The 20000-nt window shown below is 42.1% G+C and overlaps 1 protein-coding gene across 3 annotated transcripts in view; it reads right to left on the bottom strand.

Annotated features, from left to right (window-relative positions):
• The window catches only part of nfatc2ip (nuclear factor of activated T cells 2 interacting protein), a 23903-nt gene that overhangs the window by 2811 nt on the left and 1092 nt on the right, over positions 1-20000 (bottom strand). Inside the window, exons 2-8 of one of the 3 annotated variants that reach the window (XM_028598492.1) lie at positions 14372-14470; positions 13315-13375; positions 11756-11876; positions 10989-11063; positions 8702-8951; positions 8184-8328; positions 162-286 (exon numbers count right to left, since the gene is read on the bottom strand). In XM_028598492.1, the coding sequence (XP_028454293.1) occupies positions 162-286; positions 8184-8328; positions 8702-8951; positions 10989-11063; positions 11756-11876; positions 13315-13375; positions 14372-14470 (876 nt within the window). Of the gene's footprint in view, positions 1-161; positions 287-540; positions 1126-1150; positions 1535-8183; positions 8329-8701; positions 8952-10988; positions 11064-11755; positions 11877-13314; positions 13376-14371; positions 14471-20000 lie in introns of those variants that run through there. The other 2 variants (XM_028598491.1, XM_028598493.1) reach the window with 2 other exon arrangements.

Raw genomic sequence — 20000 nt, 5'->3', positions numbered from 1 at the left:
TAAAGGATGAGAGGAGGAGGAGTAAAGGATGAGTAAAGGATGAGAGGAGTAGTAAAGGATGAGAGGAGGAGATATAAAGGAGGAGAGGAGGAGTAAAGGAGGAGAAGAGGAGTAGTAAAGGATGAGAGGAGGAGGAGTAAAGGAGGAGAAGAGGTACTAACTCTGTGTAGAGAGAACTCCTGAGAGGAGTCTCGGTCTTTGCTCTGCAGCCTCACGGTCATCCTGCTGCTGCTGTCGTCCCTCTGGGTCTCCCCCACCTCTGGTGACGGTGCCATCACAACACACTCTACACAACAAACACACACAAAACACACACAACTACCATCATCATCATCACCATCATCATCATGCTGTCGTCCCTCTGGGTCTCCCCCACCTCTGGTGACGGTGCCATCACAACACACTCTACACAACAAACACACACACACAACTACCATCATCATCATCATCATCATGCTGTCGTCCCTCTGGGTCTCCCCCACCTCTGGTGATGATGCCATCACCACACACTCTACACAACAAACAAACACACACACACACACACACACACACACACACACACACACACAACTACCATCATCATCATGCTGTCGTCCCTCTGGGTCTCCCCCACCTCTGGCGACGGTGCCATCACCACACACTCTACACAACAAACACACAACTACCATCATCACCATCATCATCATCATGCTGTCGTCCCTTTGAGTCTCCCCCACCTCTGGTGACGGTGCCATCACCACACACTCTACACAACACAAACACACACACACACACACACACACAAACACACACAAACACACACAAACACACACAAACAAACACACACACACACACCTATCATCATCATCATGCTGTTGTCCCTCTGGGTCTCCCCCACCTCTGGTGATGATGCCATCACCACACACTCTACACAACAAACACACACACACACACACACAACTACCATCATCACCATCATCATGCTGTCGTCCCTCTGGGTCTCCCCCACCTCTGGTGACGATGCCATCACCACACACTCTACACAACACACAACACAAACACACACAACTACCATCATCACCATCATCATGCTGTCGTCCCTCTGGGTCTCCCCCACCTCTGGTGACGGTGCCATCACCACACACTCTACACAACACAAACACACACAACTACCATCATCATCATCATGCTGTCGTCCCTCTGGGTCTCCCCCACCTCTGGTGATGGTTCCATCACCACACACTCTACACAACACAAACACACACACAATACCATCATCATCATGCCGTTGTCCCTCTGGGTCTCCCCCACCTCTGGTGACGGTGCCATCACCACACTCTACACAACAAACACACACACACACAACTACTATCATCACCATCATCATCATGCTGTCGTCCCTCTGGGTCTCCCCCACCTATGGTGATGGTGCCATCACCACACACTCTACACAACACACACACAACTACCATCATCACCATCATCATCATGCTGCTGCTGCTGTCGTCCCTCTGGGTCTCCCCCACCTCTGGTGACGGTGCCATCCCCACACACTCTACACAACACACACACACACACACACACACCATCATCATCATCATGCTGCTGCTGCTGCTGTCGTCCCTCTGGGTCTCCCCCACCTCTGGTGATGATGCCATCACCACACACTCCACACAACACAAACACAACTACCATCATCATCATCATCATGCTGTCGTCCCTCTGGGTCTCCCCCAACTCTGGTGATGATGCCATCACCACACACTCTACACAACAAACACACAACTACCATCATTCACCGCCTACACCAACCAATCAAGTTGCAGTTCACATTTATGTCTGTCTAGATTTAAGAACTTCTTAGTCCACTAAACACTCATTCAATCGTACCGACTAATCGATTAGTTGATTTAATCGATTAGTTGATTTAATCGATTAGTTGATTTAATCGATTAGTTGATTTAATCGATTAGTTGATTTAATCGACAGATCTGTAAATCTGAGTTTCTCCACAAAGAGTCGTGTTAAAGCACCACTTTAATTCTTGTGTTTACCAGAGATGTGCTCGTACGTTTCTTGGAAATAAGTCATTGAGCATGAAAACAGCTTCAGACATGACTAATGGACTACAGAGATCTGAGCTGACTAAGACCAGAACCACCGATTAGTCCACTGATCCACTAAGAGGGAGACATAGATTTATATATGTATGTAGTGAAGACTACTAACTAATAAAAGGTGTTAAGTGTATTTGATTAGAATGTTTCACACATTCGGGCTTAAAGAAGCGAGCTTGTGACCGGGAGGTCGCTGGTTCAATCCCCAGACCGACAGGATAAAATCTGGGTTGGGAAAGTGAAAGAGCAGCGCTTGTCCCTCCCTCATTACCACCACTGAGGTGCCCTTGAGCAAGGCCCTTAACCTCCAACAGATCCAGTGGAGCTGCTCAGTGGCCAGCAGATCAGACTGGTGGTACTGGGCAGCTCCCAGTATGAATGTGGTCAGATCAGACTGGTGGTACTGGGCAGCTCCCAGTATGAATGTGATCAGATCAGACTGTGGTGGTACTGGGCAGCTCCCAATATGAATGTGATCAGACCAGACTGTGGTGGTACTGGGCAGCTCCCAGTATGAATGTGATCAGACTGTGGTGGTACTGGGCAGCTCCCAGTATGAATGTGGTCAGATCAGACTGGTGGTACTGGGCAGCTTCCAGTATGAATGTGATCAGATCAGACTGTGGTGGTACTGGGCAGCTTCCAGTATGAATGTGATCAGATCAGACTGTGGTGGTACTGGGCAGCTTCCAGTATGAATGTGATCAGATCAGACTGTGGTGGTACCCCAGTATGGGCAGCTGTGGTGGTCCCAGTATGAATGTGATCAGATCAGACTGTGGTGGTACTGGGCAGCTCCCAATATGAATGTGATCAGACCAGACTGTGGTGGTACTGGGCAGCTCCCAGTATGAATGTGATCAGACTGTGGTGGTACTGGGCAGCTCCAGTATGAATGTGATCAGATCAGACTGTGGTGGTACTGGGCAGCTCCCAGTATGAATGTGATCAGATCAGACTGTGGTGGTACTGGGCAGCTTCCAGTATGAATGTGATCAGATCAGACTGTGGTGGTACTGGGCAGCTTCCAGTATGAATGTGATCAGATCAGACTGGTGGTGGTACTGGGCAGCTCCCAGTATGAATGTGATCAGATCAGACTGTGGTGGTACTGGGCAGCTCCCAGTATGAATGTGATCAGACAGTGGTGGTACTGGGCAGCTTCCAGTATGAATGTGATCAGACCAGACTGTGGTGGTACTGGGCAGCTCCCAGTATGAATGTGATCAGACTGTGGTGGTACTGGGCAGCTTCCAGTATGAATGTGATCAGACTGGTGGTGGTGGTACTGGGCAGCTTCCAGTATGAATGTGATCAGATCAGACTGGTGGTACTGGGCAGCTTCCAGTATGAATGTGATCAGATCAGACTGTGGTGGTACTGGGCAGCTCCCAGTATGAATGTGATCAGATCAGACTGTGGTGGTACTGGGCAGCTCCCAGTATGAATGTGATCAGACTGTGGTGGTACTGGGCAGCTCCCAATATGAATGTGATCAGACCAGACTGTGGTGGTACTGGGCAGCTCCCAGTATGAATGTGATCAGACTGTGGTGGTACTGGGCAGCTTCCAGTATGAATGTGATCAGATCAGACTGTGGTGGTACTGGGCAGCTCCCAGTATGAATGTGATCAGATCAGACTGTGGTGGTACTGGGCAGCTTCCAGTATGAATGTGATCAGATCAGACTGTGGTGGTACTGGGCAGCTTCCAGTATGAATGTGATCAGATCAGACTGGTGGTGGTACTGGGCAGCTCCCAGTATGAATGTGATCAGATCAGACTGTGGTGGTACTGGGCAGCTCCCAATATGAATGTGATCAGACTGTGGTGGTACTGGGCAGCTTCCAGTATGAATGTGATCAGACCAGACTGTGGTGGTACTGGGCAGCTCCCAGTATGAATGTGATCAGACTGTGGTGGTACTGGGCAGCTCCCAGTATGAATGTGATCAGACTGTGGTGGTACTGGGCAGCTTCCAGTATGAATGTGATCAGATCAGACTGGTGGTACTGGGCAGCTTCCAGTATGAATGTGATCAGATCAGACTGTGGTGGTACTGGGCAGCTCCCAGTATGAATGTGATCAGATCAGACTGTGGTGGTACTGGGCAGCTCCCAGTATGAATGTGATCAGACTGTGGTGGTACTGGGCAGCTCCCAATATGAATGTGATCAGACCAGACTGTGGTGGTACTGGGCAGCTCCCAGTATGAATGTGATCAGACTGTGGTGGTACTGGGCAGCTTCCAGTATGAATGTGATCAGACCAGACTGTGGTGGTACTGGGCAGCTCCCAGTATGAATGTGATCAGATCAGACTGTGGTGGTACTGGGCAGCTCCCAGTATGAATGTGGAACTGTGTGAATGTGACAGTTTGTCGTTGCAAATGAGAAGTTGTTCTCAATCCACATGTTAACAGGAAGTCAACTGTAACACCTAAACACTGCGTGTTGCAGTTATGAAAGTGTGTGAAATATTGTTTGCAAGTGTTGAAGACCCAGTGTGTAACGTGTTTAGTTGTTCATTCTCTAAATCTGTGTTACCTGTTCACCAACTCGTCCTTTCTCATGAATATTTACCTCCACCATCAACTCCAAGTGTTCCTATTGGCTGGAAATTTAACATTTGAGTTAGCATGAACTGGAGTAGACGCTCCATAGTCATGATCATCTAGAAATACATTAGCTGGTAAGAGACATACAGGACATACTGCTCTAACTTTTGTGTGTGTGTGTGTGTGTGTGTGTGTGTATTCAAAATCCAAATGTCAGGAACAGGAGTCTTCTTCTTCGGCCAAAAAAAGAAAAAGGAGATTGAAAAGAGCAAGAAACCGGCTTTTTGAAGCGCGAAGGCTACCGTAGCTGTAATACCTACTTTCTGTACTTCAAATGATTAACTAAAAGTTAGTGAGAAACGGTTAAAATACTTAGGGTTAGTGTTAGTTGTAGGACTGCTGACCAAACCGGCCTAAATAGTGACATATTCAGTCTGCGTAGCACTACACGAAACCACCAATCAGCTCCTCTGTCTGTTAGTGGCCATCACACGAAACCACCAATCAGCTCCTCTGTCTGTTAGTGGCCATCACATGAAACCACCAATCAGCTCCTCTGTCTGTTAGAGGCCATCACATGAAACCACCAATCAGCTCCTCTGTCTGTTAGTGGCCATCACATGAAACCACCAATCAGCTCCTCTGTCAGTTAGTGGCCATCACATGAAACCACCAATCAGCTCCTCTGTCAGTTAGTGGCCATCACATGAAACCACCAATCAGCTCCTCTGTCTGTTAGTGGCCATCACACGAAACCACCAATCAGCTCCTCTGTCAGTTAGTGGCCATCACATGAAACCACCAATCAGCTCCTCTGTCAGTTAGTGGCCATCACATGAAACCACCAATCAGCTCCTCTGTCTGTTAGTGGCCATCACATGAAACCACCAATCAGCTCCTCTGTCTGTTAGTGGCCATCACATGAAACCACCAATCAGCTCCTCTGTCTGTTAGTGGCCATCACATGAAACCACCAATCAGCTCCTCTGTCTGTTAGTGGCCATCACATGAAACCACCAATCAGCTCCTCTGTCTGTTAGTGGCCATCACATGAAACCACCAATCAGCTCCTCTGTCTGTTAGAGGCCATCACATGAAACCACCAATCAGCTCCTCTGTCTGTTAGTGGCCATCACATGAAACCACCAATCAGCTCCTCTGTCTGTTAGTGGCCATCACATGAAACCACCAATCAGCTCCTCTGTCTGTTAGTGGCCATCACATGAAACCACCAATCAGCTCCTCTGTCTGTTAGTGGCCATCACATGAAACCACCAATCAGCTCCTCTGTCTGTTAGAGGCCATCACATGAAACCACCAATCAGCTCCTCTGTCTGTTAGTGGCCATCACATGAAACCACCAATCAGCTCCTCTGTCTGTTAGTGGCCATCACATGAAACCACCAATCAGCTCCTCTGTCTGTTAGTGGCCATCACATGAAACCACCAATCAGCTCCTCTGTCTGTTAGTGGCCATCACACAGAGCTGCAGCTGAGTGATGCTGTCGAGGACAAGGATTTGGTGCCCTCTGATGGTGGAAGGAACCAACTGCCTCTCTGTGTGACTTTGAATCAGACAATACATGCACACAACTGACCATTCGCAAAAGCCACGCCCCCTAGTTACTGTTACTACGCCCGTCAAACAATGGAGAACCAGACACATAGCCATGGCTGGGCTGAGCTCCATACCTGTTGGTATAAGTGATTGGTTTTGGAGTAATGCAGCAGATATATCCTCCAGGCCACGACAGAAAGAGCTGCAATATGCAGCGGAGGGATGTGTTCAATGACTGAATTATCTGTGTCAATAGCAACGTGTGCTTGACAGGCTAACAGCTATCAGGTTGCCTGAATTTCCTACGGAATAATAAAGCATCTGATGTTCTAACTTTACTAGTTTCGCTAATAACGCTATATAGAACCACAACTGTTAACTTAAGTCCAGTTTTACAGATTGTAACTGTTATATTAGCTACTTAAACTACTTATTGATAGTTGATATAAGTTAGCTCGCTAGCTTTACTTACCTTGGAGCAGACATATGTAGCTATGCTTATTAATCTTCGAGGCATTTAGCTGTGAGTGGGGTCTCCCACACCGCTTAATCCATTGTCGGCATCTTTCCGCTTGGGTCTCGGGCTTTGGAAAGGCGAAAAAAACGACCCCTCCCTCTAAACTTTTGGGGTACCTGGTGTCAGACTTAGCAGGTGCCATAGGCGCATCGTTTCACCATCTTGCTGAAATGTTTGACGGGGGTCCTTCTCCTTAGTTACAGTTGCTGAGCTAGGATTGGACGAGGAGCGTTGGAGGGCGGGGTTTTGCGGTCAATTGGGTTGGCTTGGACTTTACTTACTTCACCCTTGTGTTGTCTTCTGGTTGACCTGCACTTGTTGCCCTTCTGGGTCAAAATTAACACTTTAAAAAATATATTTTTGACTCATTTTGTGACGTCTTTGTCCCTTTTTTTAAAGGGGTGATAGAATGCAAAACCGATTTTACCGTCATAGTTGAAAGACAACAGTTTGGAGGGTAAGTAGGGCTGTCATTGCCCGATGTGAGTCGCACACGCTCAGAATTAAAACGGTTTACTGCATAACGTGTCTTACTGTGAAATCCATAAAATAATAAACGTTTCTCTTTACATACAATAACAGAAGATGGAAATCATTTCAAAAACGTTGTAGCTATCTATGATTGTTTGATTGCTAACATTAGCTCAAAACGCCATTCAAGTGACACTCAAATTAAATCGTTATTTAATACCACTAAAAAGGCTCGAACTATCACCACACCTTAACGTTAGCATAATGACAGTCCCTAAATGTGTGTTAATTTGAGTGTCCCCATGCCCCAAATACTAGCATTGTAAGCTAACCAGCGGTCCGCGCTAGCCTCGTCAAAGCTCCAAACTCATTCAATTAGCATGAAAACATGTCCCAGAGAGAGATAGAGCAGGTACACATCAGGTAATAACCCCTAGGGTTGTTTTGCGCCGGAATTGTCCTTTAAGGAACAGTGTGAATCATTCTATCACCCCTTTAATTATGAATTATTTCGACTAAAATTAGAGGGATCTATGTTGATAATCACAGACGTGTGGATCTCAAAGTTTAGTTTAGGTTTTAAATCCATTTTAATTCTTTCAAATTATATAAAATTGAATACCCAAAATTCAATGAAAGTAGTGATCAAGTACTTGCAATTGTACTTCATGTTTTGGGTAATTTGGTTAAAAAGAAACCCATATTTCTCTTATAGAAGTTTGGATAACGGGACCCGAGGACAACACAAGGGTTAACTGAAATTAATAACTAAACCATTTCAATGAAAACTGAGCAGACTCCATCTGCTGAGGAAGGCCATGAGATGTGGCTGAAAGCTCCACAAAAACCTTGGTAAGAAGGGATTGTTTCCGGGATTAAGAACCAACCTTCACGCTCTCAACTGAACAAAATGAAACGACAGCATCGTGATGAGAACAGTTTTCTAACGAAGGGATGAACTAGCGTATGTGTCATGTGACCCACCGATGATGTCAGCGATGCCGAGGCCGAGCTCGCCGACGGTGGCGTGCGTTGGAAGCTCCACGTCCTCCCTCAGCAGCAGGAGGCGAGGAGGAGGAACCCTGAGGATGACGGACAGCTGGGTCACCACTTCACTCAACGGCGTCGACTAGAAACAAAGAAAAACACTTGTTAAGGGGGGGGGCAAACTCAGTTTCCCAGAGGGCCACACTGGACAATAAGAATCACATCTGGACATTTAGTGTATTCACATGCTTTTATTTCATCAAAAAAGTCAAGGATCTTTGACTTATTATTGCATGTCTCATATAGCCTTCTCATTTACAGTTTGGTCAACATAAATGATAGGTGAAATAATCAAGCCTGCATGTACTCAAATGTATTTTCATATTTCATATGTTCTATAATGGGTTATTATGATCGAGGAAGAAGATCACAGGAAGGCAAAGAGGCCCCTATGCGTGCAACAGCCCTAGTAAAGGTGTGAAAATGCCCTTAGAGCGTGGTCTCTGCGTACGTACCGACTGAACCTGGATCTTGTGGATGTCCGTTCGGCAGCGGATCTTGAGGGGAATCTCCCGGACCAACGAGCTGTATGGAGAATCCTGGAGCCCCGAATCGGAGTTCACGATCATGACGTCGTCGTCGTTAGAGCTCACGACGAGGACATCGTCGCTGCACCGTCTCGAGCTTCTGGAGCTTCTGGAGCTTCGGTCCTGATGTTCGGGAGACAGGAGGTAGTTCACCGCCCGGAGCTTCCGGTCAATCTCGCTGAGAACGACAAACACACACAGTAGCTAAGTTTCCATCCACTCGACAATCGAATTATCTGAAGTTCGGTAAATAAACTCATGTGAATAAAGCTGAGTGAAAGTGTGTTTCCATCCAACAGCTTTAAAGCGAATAAAAACCTTTTGCGTAATTTCATCACGTGCTGTTTTGCGATTAAATTGGTATATGGAATTGATTTGAGACATTTTAAGGTGTTTCCGTTAATTTTCGCACTGAATCGCACAAAATTCAAGCAAACGTTTGCGAACAAAGTTTTGCTAGACAACAGTAGTTGTTGTTAATATTAGAAGGTGAGGAAGCTGCGATGGGCCTTTGGCCGAGGATCTGATCCAGATCATCTAAAAGGTGAACTTGCCTTTTATTTTCCCTCCGAGAGACAACTCTCTTTTTGGAGACATGTTGCTGTTAGAGCTCCTTCCATTCACTCCGCAGGACCTCCCACGGCTCGTCCTAACCTCTGTTGGTCATTTCCTTCGCGAGCTCCTGATAAATTTTGGCTTTTCTTAGATTTTTGCTATCTAAAATAGCCGTTATATTTTGCTCGTAAATTAAATTCAAAAAGTCTCTCGTCTCCTCGTTGGTCCACTTCCATCTGTCTTTGTTGACACCTGTCATGTGTGCAAACAGAGGAAATACTGGGTGGGAATGGACTACAACTTCTTCTTCATTTTGTGGCGGGTTGCAACCATAAAATGACCTAAAACTTAATCGCAATCATTAATTTATTCGTCAAATAATGTGTAATGAATTGTGCTGTATATATAAATTCACATTGTTTTTATTCTGCTCAAGGAAACCGACACATTTTATTATCCAACCATAAATTATCTGCTATGTTACGTTACATATCCATGATCGGAAAGGAGCTGGATGAAGACAAAAATTCTTATTTTTCAAGCCCCTTTTCTCAGATGAGACAACGAACACATAGCTAGGGCGCCCGGTTAGCTCAGTTGGTAGAGCGGGCGCCCATATATAGAGGTTTACGCCTTGACGCAGCGGGCCAGGGTTTGACTCTGACCTGCGGCCTTTTGCTGCATGTCGTTCCCCCTCTCTCTTCCCTTTCATGTCTACAGCTGTCCTATCACAATAAAGGCCTAATAATGGCCAAAAAATATTCTTAAAACCTCCCAAAACAAACACATAGACTATATATATAAAATAGATAGACTGTCAGTCAGTCAATTTTACAGAGAAAAGAGACAGAGAAGATATTTTCTTGAACTGAAATATATTGATATTACTCATTAAATCATTATCCAAGGAGTTCCACAGTAAATGCACTCATTAATATTATCATAACTTCTATACGTACTTGTTACCACACTGTAAATAGCTGTACATACTGTACAGATCTGTCTATATGGTTCATTCAGATTATCCGTATTTATTCAGTTTTTCTTATTATATATTATGTTAATACACTGCATATATCTATATCTATATTATTCGTACTACTAGTATAATGTCACTGCTACTACATTGCACATATCTGTACATGTTGTTCATACATCGTTCATATTACACGATGCCATAGTATATATCTTGTCCTGTATACGCACCACCTGTCTTTACTTTGTATGTCACATTGCACTTTTCTGCATTTTTTGCACTTCTGGTTAGACGCTAGGGATCGACTGATGTGGATTTTTTAGTGCCGATGCCGAGACCGATTTTTTCCCATCAGCCTTAGCCAATGACTGATACGGACTTCTGATTTTCTTGAGCCGATATTTGGAGCCGATACTGCTTTTGCTCTCCTCAATTTACATCATAAAAATGTAAACCCTGCCACACTGGATTTGTTTTTGGAATCTGCTCTGCCATTTCTTTAAAAATAATAACCAAAAACACAGATCAGTGTCACTTCTGCAATCATCTTAAATTCATATCACCCAGATTATGTGTGCAGTGTGCATCATATGGACGGGTGCAGCGTCTCCAGCAACACAGAGCTACCTGTATCTAATCTACTTATTTGGTAAAACTGCAGCCGAGCGAAGGATCCAGGCTCACCTGATCTTCCGTTGGGCCTGTCGGGACTGTTTCTGGACCGGACTCTGTGGAGGAGACGGGCAGCGCATGGCTGCTCTGAAACAAAGGTGAGAAAATAAATTCATGTTAAACTAATCGTAAAGGTTTAACTGCTTATTATTATTATTATTATTATTATTATTATTATTATCATTATTATAACACTCCTGAAAGAAGGAGCACGTGAGTGAGAAATCAGCTGGAGAAGATCTGAGCAGAATGATGTGAATTAACCCTCCTGGTGTCCTATGGGTCAAATCTGACCCATTTTCAAAAATTTGGGTTTCTTTCAACCAAATTGTCAAAGAAATAAATGCGGCTGGCCAAATTTAAAAACAAAATAACGTGGATGGTTCCCTACAACGCTATTCACAAGTTAAATAAATGATCAGTTCACTACTTTCATTGAATTTGGGTGTTTTATTAAATTTTTATAGCATGTTAAGAAAAATGTATAAAAGAACGTTAAAAAAACATCAGAATAAGTGACAAAAATATCCGGAAAAGCTTAAAAAAAAATATTGACAGAAACTTGTAAAAAAGTGACAAAAGTGTCGAAAAAGACGATCAAAACGTTGGATTTATTTTGATGAATAATAAATTTATAATTTTTTTTGAGCCAGAAAAACTAAAAGTTGCTGCAGGTCGATGGGGAACACAACACGAGGGTTAATTTAATGTTGCTGTTGTGAAGCGGAGGTTTAAATGTAGATTTACAGATTTTAAAACCCACTTTTCTAACTACTCACGGTTCTGTTTTCTTCTCCACGTGTTCGGCTTCGTCCTCCGAGTCGCTGAGGCCGACGACCACGGCTGAACTCCGCTTCGGAGACGAGAACGGAGACCACAAGCTGTCGTCTGCAACGTCGTCTGTTCAGACACACAAACAATGCTGAGTGCTGCGTCGGAATCTGCGTGCATATGGTTACGCAAAAGTGTGCGAAATGTGACGTAGAATGCACGGCAAGCAGCTGGGTGGTGGATGTTCTGCAGCGTTGCCACAACGGACCGAATGGCTTCGCTCGCATCTTTCTCCACCGCCATTACGGAACTACAACCTCAACGTAGGGCTGGGCGATATGGAGATACCGTATTTTCCGGACTATAAGTCGCACTTTTTTTCCTACTTTGGCTGGTCCTGCGACTTATAGTCAGGTGCGACTTATATATCAAAATATATATAATTTAACATGTTTTTAAATGAAAACATTACCGTCTACAGCCGTGAGAGGGTGCTCTAGGCTTGTGACAACTAGAACGCTCCTAAAGACAACTGAGAAAGAAAAGAGACAAACTGCAGGTAGTAAAATATGCAGCCCCGAAAACAGTAATGGAGCAGCAGAAAGAGAGTTTGAAATGAGGGAGAAACTTATGAGGGAGACTGGAGAAAAGGTGACTCTTACTGCAATGAAGAAAACAAAGAAAGCTAATCGGCTAATCGGCTAATCGTGGGCTGAAAGATGTCCAGAGGAGGAGGAAGGAGTCTGGAGGGGCTCGTTCACGGTGCAGCTTCGTCTCCACACCTTTTAATACCTCCGTGCTCCACGCCCTGCTAGCTAGTTGTTCTGGTGCTATTGTATAGTTCAATAACTGTTAATGTGTTACGTTAACATACCGGACACCTACCGTATTCAGCGTATTGTTCTGTGTGCTATTGTGTAGTTGAATAACTCTTGTATTTATAATCTAAATAAATGCGACTTATAGTCCGGTGAGACTTATATATATTTTTTTCCTCTTCATGACGCACTTTTTGACTGATGCGACTTATACTCCGGAGAGACTTATAGTCCGAAAAATACGGTAATCAAATATCACCATATGTTTGACCAAATACCTCGATATCGATACCGCAACAATATTGTAGTGTTGACTATCGGTGCTTTAACAAAATATTAACACAATGAGATTTTAGATCAATAATCATCAGTAATGTGGATATAATGACTAAGAGGGTAAAGGTGAATAATAGAAGAGCTAGACCAGTCTGGTGAGGTCAGAACATGACATCACTCTACTGTAATGTAGCCTTTACAACCAGGAAATACGTCATATTACGATATCCAAAATCTAAGATAATATCTAGTCTCATATCACGATATCGATATAATATCGATATATTGCCCAGCTCTACCTCAACGTCATCGTTCTCAGCCACTCCCTCGGTTCACTGACTGGACCGGTTAAGATTTGGTCGGAGAAAACCCGAGACTATACCGCAAACCCAGACGGAGCACTGAAGGGAAAGTAAAACTGAGAGGAAGTACGTAGGAGGGCGGCGCCAGGCTAATGCACCTCGGTGTCTTACCGGAGTTTTCTTTTCCAGCGAACATTTCTGCCGTTGGCTTCAGCTGCAGACTGCTGCTCACCTGAACACAGAGGACACAGCAGCATTTATGGACAGATACGTTCAGACGTCAAATATATATATATATATATATATATAAATAAATAAATAAATAAATAAATAAATATATATATATATATATATAAATATATAAATATATAAATAAATAAATAAATAAATATATATATATATATATATATATATATCACAAACCATATCGCTTTGATATCTTATGGTATCGGGCTGTGCAATTAATCAAAATGTAATCGTGATTATGAATTCGGCTCTAAATGATCACAAAAACAGAATAATCGAGAATAACTACTATTTAGCTCATTACATTTTGCAGTAAACTCTTATTTTCTCTTGTGTTCTGAATGAAAAACATTTAAATAGGAAAAGTATGAAGGCAAAGTTCAAAGTTGTGTTCTTTTATTGTTGATTTATTTAACTTTATCCACTGTTTTTTTTTTAAGTTCAATAATTGCAGCATCTTTCCAGAAGTCAACGAGTAATCGTGTTAAATTATCGTGATTTCAATATTGACCAAAATTATCGTGATTATAATTTTTTCCATAATCGTTCTCATATAACAATGTGTGGTAAATTATGTTCTCTTGTTGTGCCCTTGGCAGGTACCACATATTAAACCCATTTGTATTTGTACTTGGAAAAACAATAAACAAACTGAAGAAAAAATAAATAAATAATTTTTTCCATAATCAAGCAGCCCTATTTAGACGTCAAATATATATTTTATTTATTTTATTATTTCAGGATGATGCACATTTGATGAATATGTACAGCAGTACACGTAAAAGTGCCAGATTGTAGCCCAAAGGCTAATTTCCATCTGTAGTCCATTTGGCGGGTAGAAATTACAACAATAAGGACACAAGATATACGGTAGTAACATTTTCTATATATAAAACAGTGTAAAACTGGACGAAAGAAAAGAAAAATTCATCATCACAAACTGTTGTAGTCCGTGTCAAACAAACATCTCCAGACTGTCTACCTTGTTTGAGTAGACGGGAACAGAGACGATGGCTGAAGGGTCCAGGATGCGTCGGCGTTTGGGTGGCTGCTTCGCTGCCTGCTGCTCACTGTCAGACACCTGGAGACCAGACACAGGTCAGCTGCTTTCTACATAACATATATACACATTACATCATTAATACATGGACTATGATGTGTGCTTCTCACTGTCAGACACCTGGAGACCAGACACAGGTCAGCTGCTTTCTACATAACATATATACACATTACATCATTAATACATGGACTATGATGTGTGTTTCTCACTGTCAGACACCTGGAGACCAGACACAGGTCAGCTGAAATCTACATGACATATATTAGGGGTGGGGGAGAAAATCGATACAGCATAGTATCGCGATATTTTTCGTGGCAATACTGTATCGATACACAGACGCCAAGTATCGATCTTTTATGATCCATGTGTTGGTCAGTTTGTCTGCTTGACAATCACATTTTGCACCAATAAAACTGAAGTGAGATGAACAAACAGAGAAATGTATATTTTTAGATACAACAGATGTTGACAAAATTGTCCTTTCGGGACATCTTTTGAAATTGGAAAAAATCTGAAGTTGTAAAAAAGGTTATATATTGCAATATATCGCAGAATATTGCAATATCATTAAAATCGCAATAATATCGTATCGGGACATAAGTATCGGGATGATATCGTATCGTGAGGCTTCTGGTGATTCCCACCCCTAACATATATACACTTTACATCATTAATACATGGACTATGATGTGTGCTTCAGGGCTTGTTTTCATTGCTTGGTGTTTGACTATCGGTCCGACTAGCTTCTGAGACCCTGAAATATGATATGATCTAATAACATTGTGGCTGCAGTTTACTAACTAACATTTTGACTCTTTCCCCCCAAAAAAACTGAATCATTTACATTTCAGTGGTTGTTTTGACATCTTACAATCAAATTTCCCTATTTCTAAATGATTAAATAATGAAGATTTAAGATCTTGTCTGTCTGTCTGTCTGTCTGTCTGTCTGTCTGTCTGTCTGTCTGTCTGTGTGTGTGTCTGTGTGTGTGTGTCTGTGTGTGTCTGTCTCTGTGTGTGTGTGTGTGTGTGTGTGTCTGTGTCTCTGTGTGTGTGTGTGTGTGTGTGTGTGTGTGTGTGTGTGTCTGTGTGTGTGTGTGTGTGTCTGTCTGTGTCTGTGTGTGTCTGTGTGTGTGTGTGTGTGTGTGTGTGTGTGTCTGTCTCTGTGTGTGTCTGTGTCTCTGTGTGTGTGTGTGTGTGTCTGTGTGTGTGTGTGTGTCTGTCTGTGTGTGTGTGTGTGTGTGTGTGTGTGTGTGTGTGTGTGTGTGTGTGTGTGTGTGTGTGTGTGTGTGTGTCTGTCTCTCTGTGTGTGTGTGTGTGTGTGTGTCTGTGTGTGTGTCTGTCTCTGTGTGTGTCTGTGTGTGTGTGTGTGTGTGTGTGTGTGTGTGTGTGTGTGTGTGTGTCTGTCTGTCTCTGTGTGTGTCTGTGTGTGTGTGTGTGTGTGTGTGTGTGTGTGTGTGTGTGTGTGTGTGTGTGTGTGTGTGTGTGTGTCTGTCTCTGTGTGTGTGTGTGTGTGTGTCTTAATTCTAATATACACAGTGCTCAGCATAAGTGTATGAATACTAAAGTTGACTAAAAAGAGGAATAAAAAAAATCATCTTTTGGAAATTGATCTTAATGCCTTAATTAAAAAAAAAAAAGGAATAACCTTTATAATAACATCTGCTGCCTCTATGGGAATCTAACATAGGGGGGTACTGACTTACAGTGGGGGAAATAAGTATTTGACCCCTTGCTGATTTTGCAGGTTTGCCCACTTACAAAGAATGCAAAAATCTACAATTTTAATCATATGTACATTCTAACAGTGAAAGACAGAATCCCAAAGAAAATTCCAGAAAATCACATCATATGAATTTATTAAAATTGATAACCATCTGATGAGGAAAAACAAGTATTTGACCCCTTGGACAAACAGCAAGTATTCTGGCTCCTACCAGCTAGTTAGTCTTTCTTTAAGACACAGCCCCAATCCGAACCAATTATCTACATCAAATACACCTGCCTCACCTCGTTACCTGTATAAAAGACACCTGTCAACACCCAAACAACCAGCATCCAACATCACCACCATGGGCAAGACCAAAGAGCTTTCTACGGACATCAGGGACAAGATTGTTGATCTGCACAAGGCTGGGATGGGCTACAAGAGAATCGGAAAGCAACTTGGAGAGAAAAGATCAACTGTCGGTGCAGTTATCAGGAAATGGAAGAAGCACCACACCACCGCCAACCTCCCTCGGTCTGGGCCTCCACACAAGATCTTGCCTCGTGGGGTGTCCCTGATCATGTGAGCGGTGAGGAATCATCCCAAAACCACAAGGGGGGAACTGATGAATCAACTGAAGGCAGCTGGGACCACAGTTACAAAAAAACGGTTGGTAACACACTACGCCGTCATGGATTGAAATCCTGCAGCGCACGCAAGGTCCCCCTGCTCAAGAAGAAACATGTACAGGCCCGCATGAAGTTCGCCATTCACCACCTGGACGACTCAGAAGAGGCCTGGAAGAAGCTGATGTGGTCAGATGAGACCAAAATAGAACTTTTGGCCTCAACTCAACTTGTCGTGTTTGGAGGGCAAAGAACACCGAGTACAACCCAAAGAACACCATCCCCACCGTCAAGCATGGTGGTGGCAACATCATGCTTTTGGGGTGCTTTTCAGCCAAGGGACGGGACAACTCCATCGTATTGAGGGGAGGATGGACGGGCCATGTATCGTGGAATTCTGGACCGACATCTCCTTCCCTCAGTGAGAGAGCTGAAGATGGGTCGAGGATGGGTGTTTCAGCACGACAACGACCCTAAGCACACCGCCAAAGCAACAAAAGAGTGGCTGAAGAAGAAGCACATCAAGGTTCTGGAGTGGCCTAGCCAGTCTCCAGACCTGAATCCGATTGAAAATCTTTGGAGGGAGCTTAAAATTTGAGTTGCCAGGCGACAACCTCGGAACCTGAATGATTTGGAGGCTGTCTGCAGGAGGGTGGGCCAACATCCCTGCCGAAATGTGCACAAACCTTGTCACCAACTATAAAAACCGTTTGACATCTGTGCTGGCCAATAATGGCTTTTCTACAAAATATTAACATGCTGTTTGTCTAGGGGGTCAAATACTTGTTTTTCCTCATCAGATGGTTATCAATTTTAATAAATTCATATGATGTGATTTTCTGTAATTTTCTTTGGGATTCTGTCTTTCACTGTTAGAATGTACATATGATTAAAATTGTAGATTTTTGCATTCTTTGTAAGTGGGCAAACCTGCAAAATCAGCAAGGGGTCAAATACTTATTTCCCCCACTGTATTCCCCCTGTATTTTAAGGAAGAACATTTATTTATTTACGATACATTATTCATTCACTAAGAAAATTGGTGACCTTAAAGGTTGGATTATTCCTAATTTTGGTTCAGTTACATTAAGATATATTAGTAGTTCCACCTAAAGGTCAGTTAGCTCAAACCAATTCTGTCTCAGTCTCACACAATAACAACCAGTCTGTTGTCTTTAGAGGTTTATTAAAGTTAATGATCATTTTAGAGCCTGTAGTTTGTTTTGTGTTTTACAGAATAGTGTATCTAATATATTGTCCACCCTATTTATATGAAGGGAAGACTTACAGTGCTCAGCAAAAGTTTTTGAAGCCATGCTAAAGGGGACTAAAAAGAGGAATAAAAAAAATTATCTTTTGGAAATTGATCGTAATGACTAAATGAGAAAAATTAGGAATAATCCAACCTTTAAGGACACCAATTTTCTTAGTGAATGAATAATGTATCGTAAATAAATAAATGTTCTTCCTTAAAATACAGGGGGAATAAGTCAGTACCCCCCTATGTTAGATTCCCATAGAGGCAGCAGATGTTATTATAAAGGCCAGTTATTCCTCTTTTTTTTTTTTAATTAAGGCATTAAGGTCAACTTCCAAAAGATGATTTTTCATTCCTCTTTTTAGTCAACTTTAGCATGGGGTCATAAACATATGCTGAGCACTGTAAGTCTTCCCTTCATATAAATAGGGTGGACAATATATTAGACAAATAGGGTGGACAATATATTAGATAAATAGGGTGGACAATATATTAGACAAATAGGGTGGACAATATATTAGATAAATAGGGTGGACAATATATTAGACAAATAGGGTGGACAATATATTAGATAAATAGGGCAAATAGGGTGGACAATATATTAGACAAATAGGGTGGACAATATATTAGATAAATAGGGCAAATAGGGTGGACAATATATTAGATAAATAGGGTGGACAATATATTAGACAAATAGGGTGGACAATATATTAGACAAATAGGGTGGACAATATATTAGACAAATAGGGTGGACAATATATTAGATAAATAGGGCAAATAGGGTGGACAATATATTAGACAAATAGGGTGGACAATATATTAGACAAATAGGGTGGACAATATATTAGATAAATAGGGTGGACAATATATTAGACAAATAGGGTGGACAATATATTAGATAAATAGGGTGGACAATATATTAGACAAATAGGGTGGACAATATATTAGACAAATAGGGTGGACAATATATTAGACAAATAGGGTGGACAATATATTAGATAAATAGGGTGGACAATATATTAGATAAATAGGGTGGACAATATATTAGATAAATAGGGTGGACAATATATTAGACAAATAGGGTGGACAATATATTAGATAAATAGGGTGGACAATATATTAGATAAATAGGGCAAATAGGGTGGACAATATATTAGACAAATAGGGTGGACAATATATTAGACAAATAGGGTGGACAATATATTAGACAAATAGGGTGGACAATATATTAGATAAATAGGGTGGACAATATATTAGATAAATAGGGTGGACAATATATTAGACAAATAGGGTGGACAATATATTAGATAAATAGGGTGGACAATATATTAGACAAATAGGGTGGACAATATATTAGACAAATAGGGTGGACAATATATTAGATAAATAGGGTGGACAATATATTAGATAAATAGGGTGGACAATATATTAGACAAATAGGGTGGACAATATATTAGATAAATAGGATGGACAATATATTAGATAAATAGGGCAAATAGGGTGGACAATATATTAGACAAATAGGGTGGACAATATATTAGACAAATAGAATTGGACAATATATTAGACAAATAGGGTGGACAATATATTAGATATATAGGGTGGACAATATATTAGATAAATAGGGCAAATAGGGTGGACAATATATTAGACAAATAGGGTGGACAATATATTAGACAAATAGGGTGGACAATATATTAGACAAATAGGGTGGACAATATATTAGATATATAGGGTGGACAATATATTAGACAAATAGGGTGGACAATATATTAGATAAATAGGGTGGACAATATATTAGATATATAGGGTGGACAATATATTAGACAAATAGGGTGGACAATATATTAGAAACACTATTCTGTAAAACGCTAAACAAACTTCAGGCTCCAAAATTATCATTAACTTTAATAAACATCAAAAGTCAACAGAAAAGAGAGCCATGAAGGAGACTGGTTGT

This window comes from Perca flavescens, chromosome 15, assembly GCF_004354835.1.
Source record: "Perca flavescens isolate YP-PL-M2 chromosome 15, PFLA_1.0, whole genome shotgun sequence".
Lineage (NCBI taxonomy): Eukaryota > Metazoa > Chordata > Actinopteri > Perciformes > Percidae > Perca > Perca flavescens.
The sequence above is the reverse complement of the archived record's forward strand: the minus strand, read 5'-3'. Positions and strand labels throughout refer to the sequence as shown.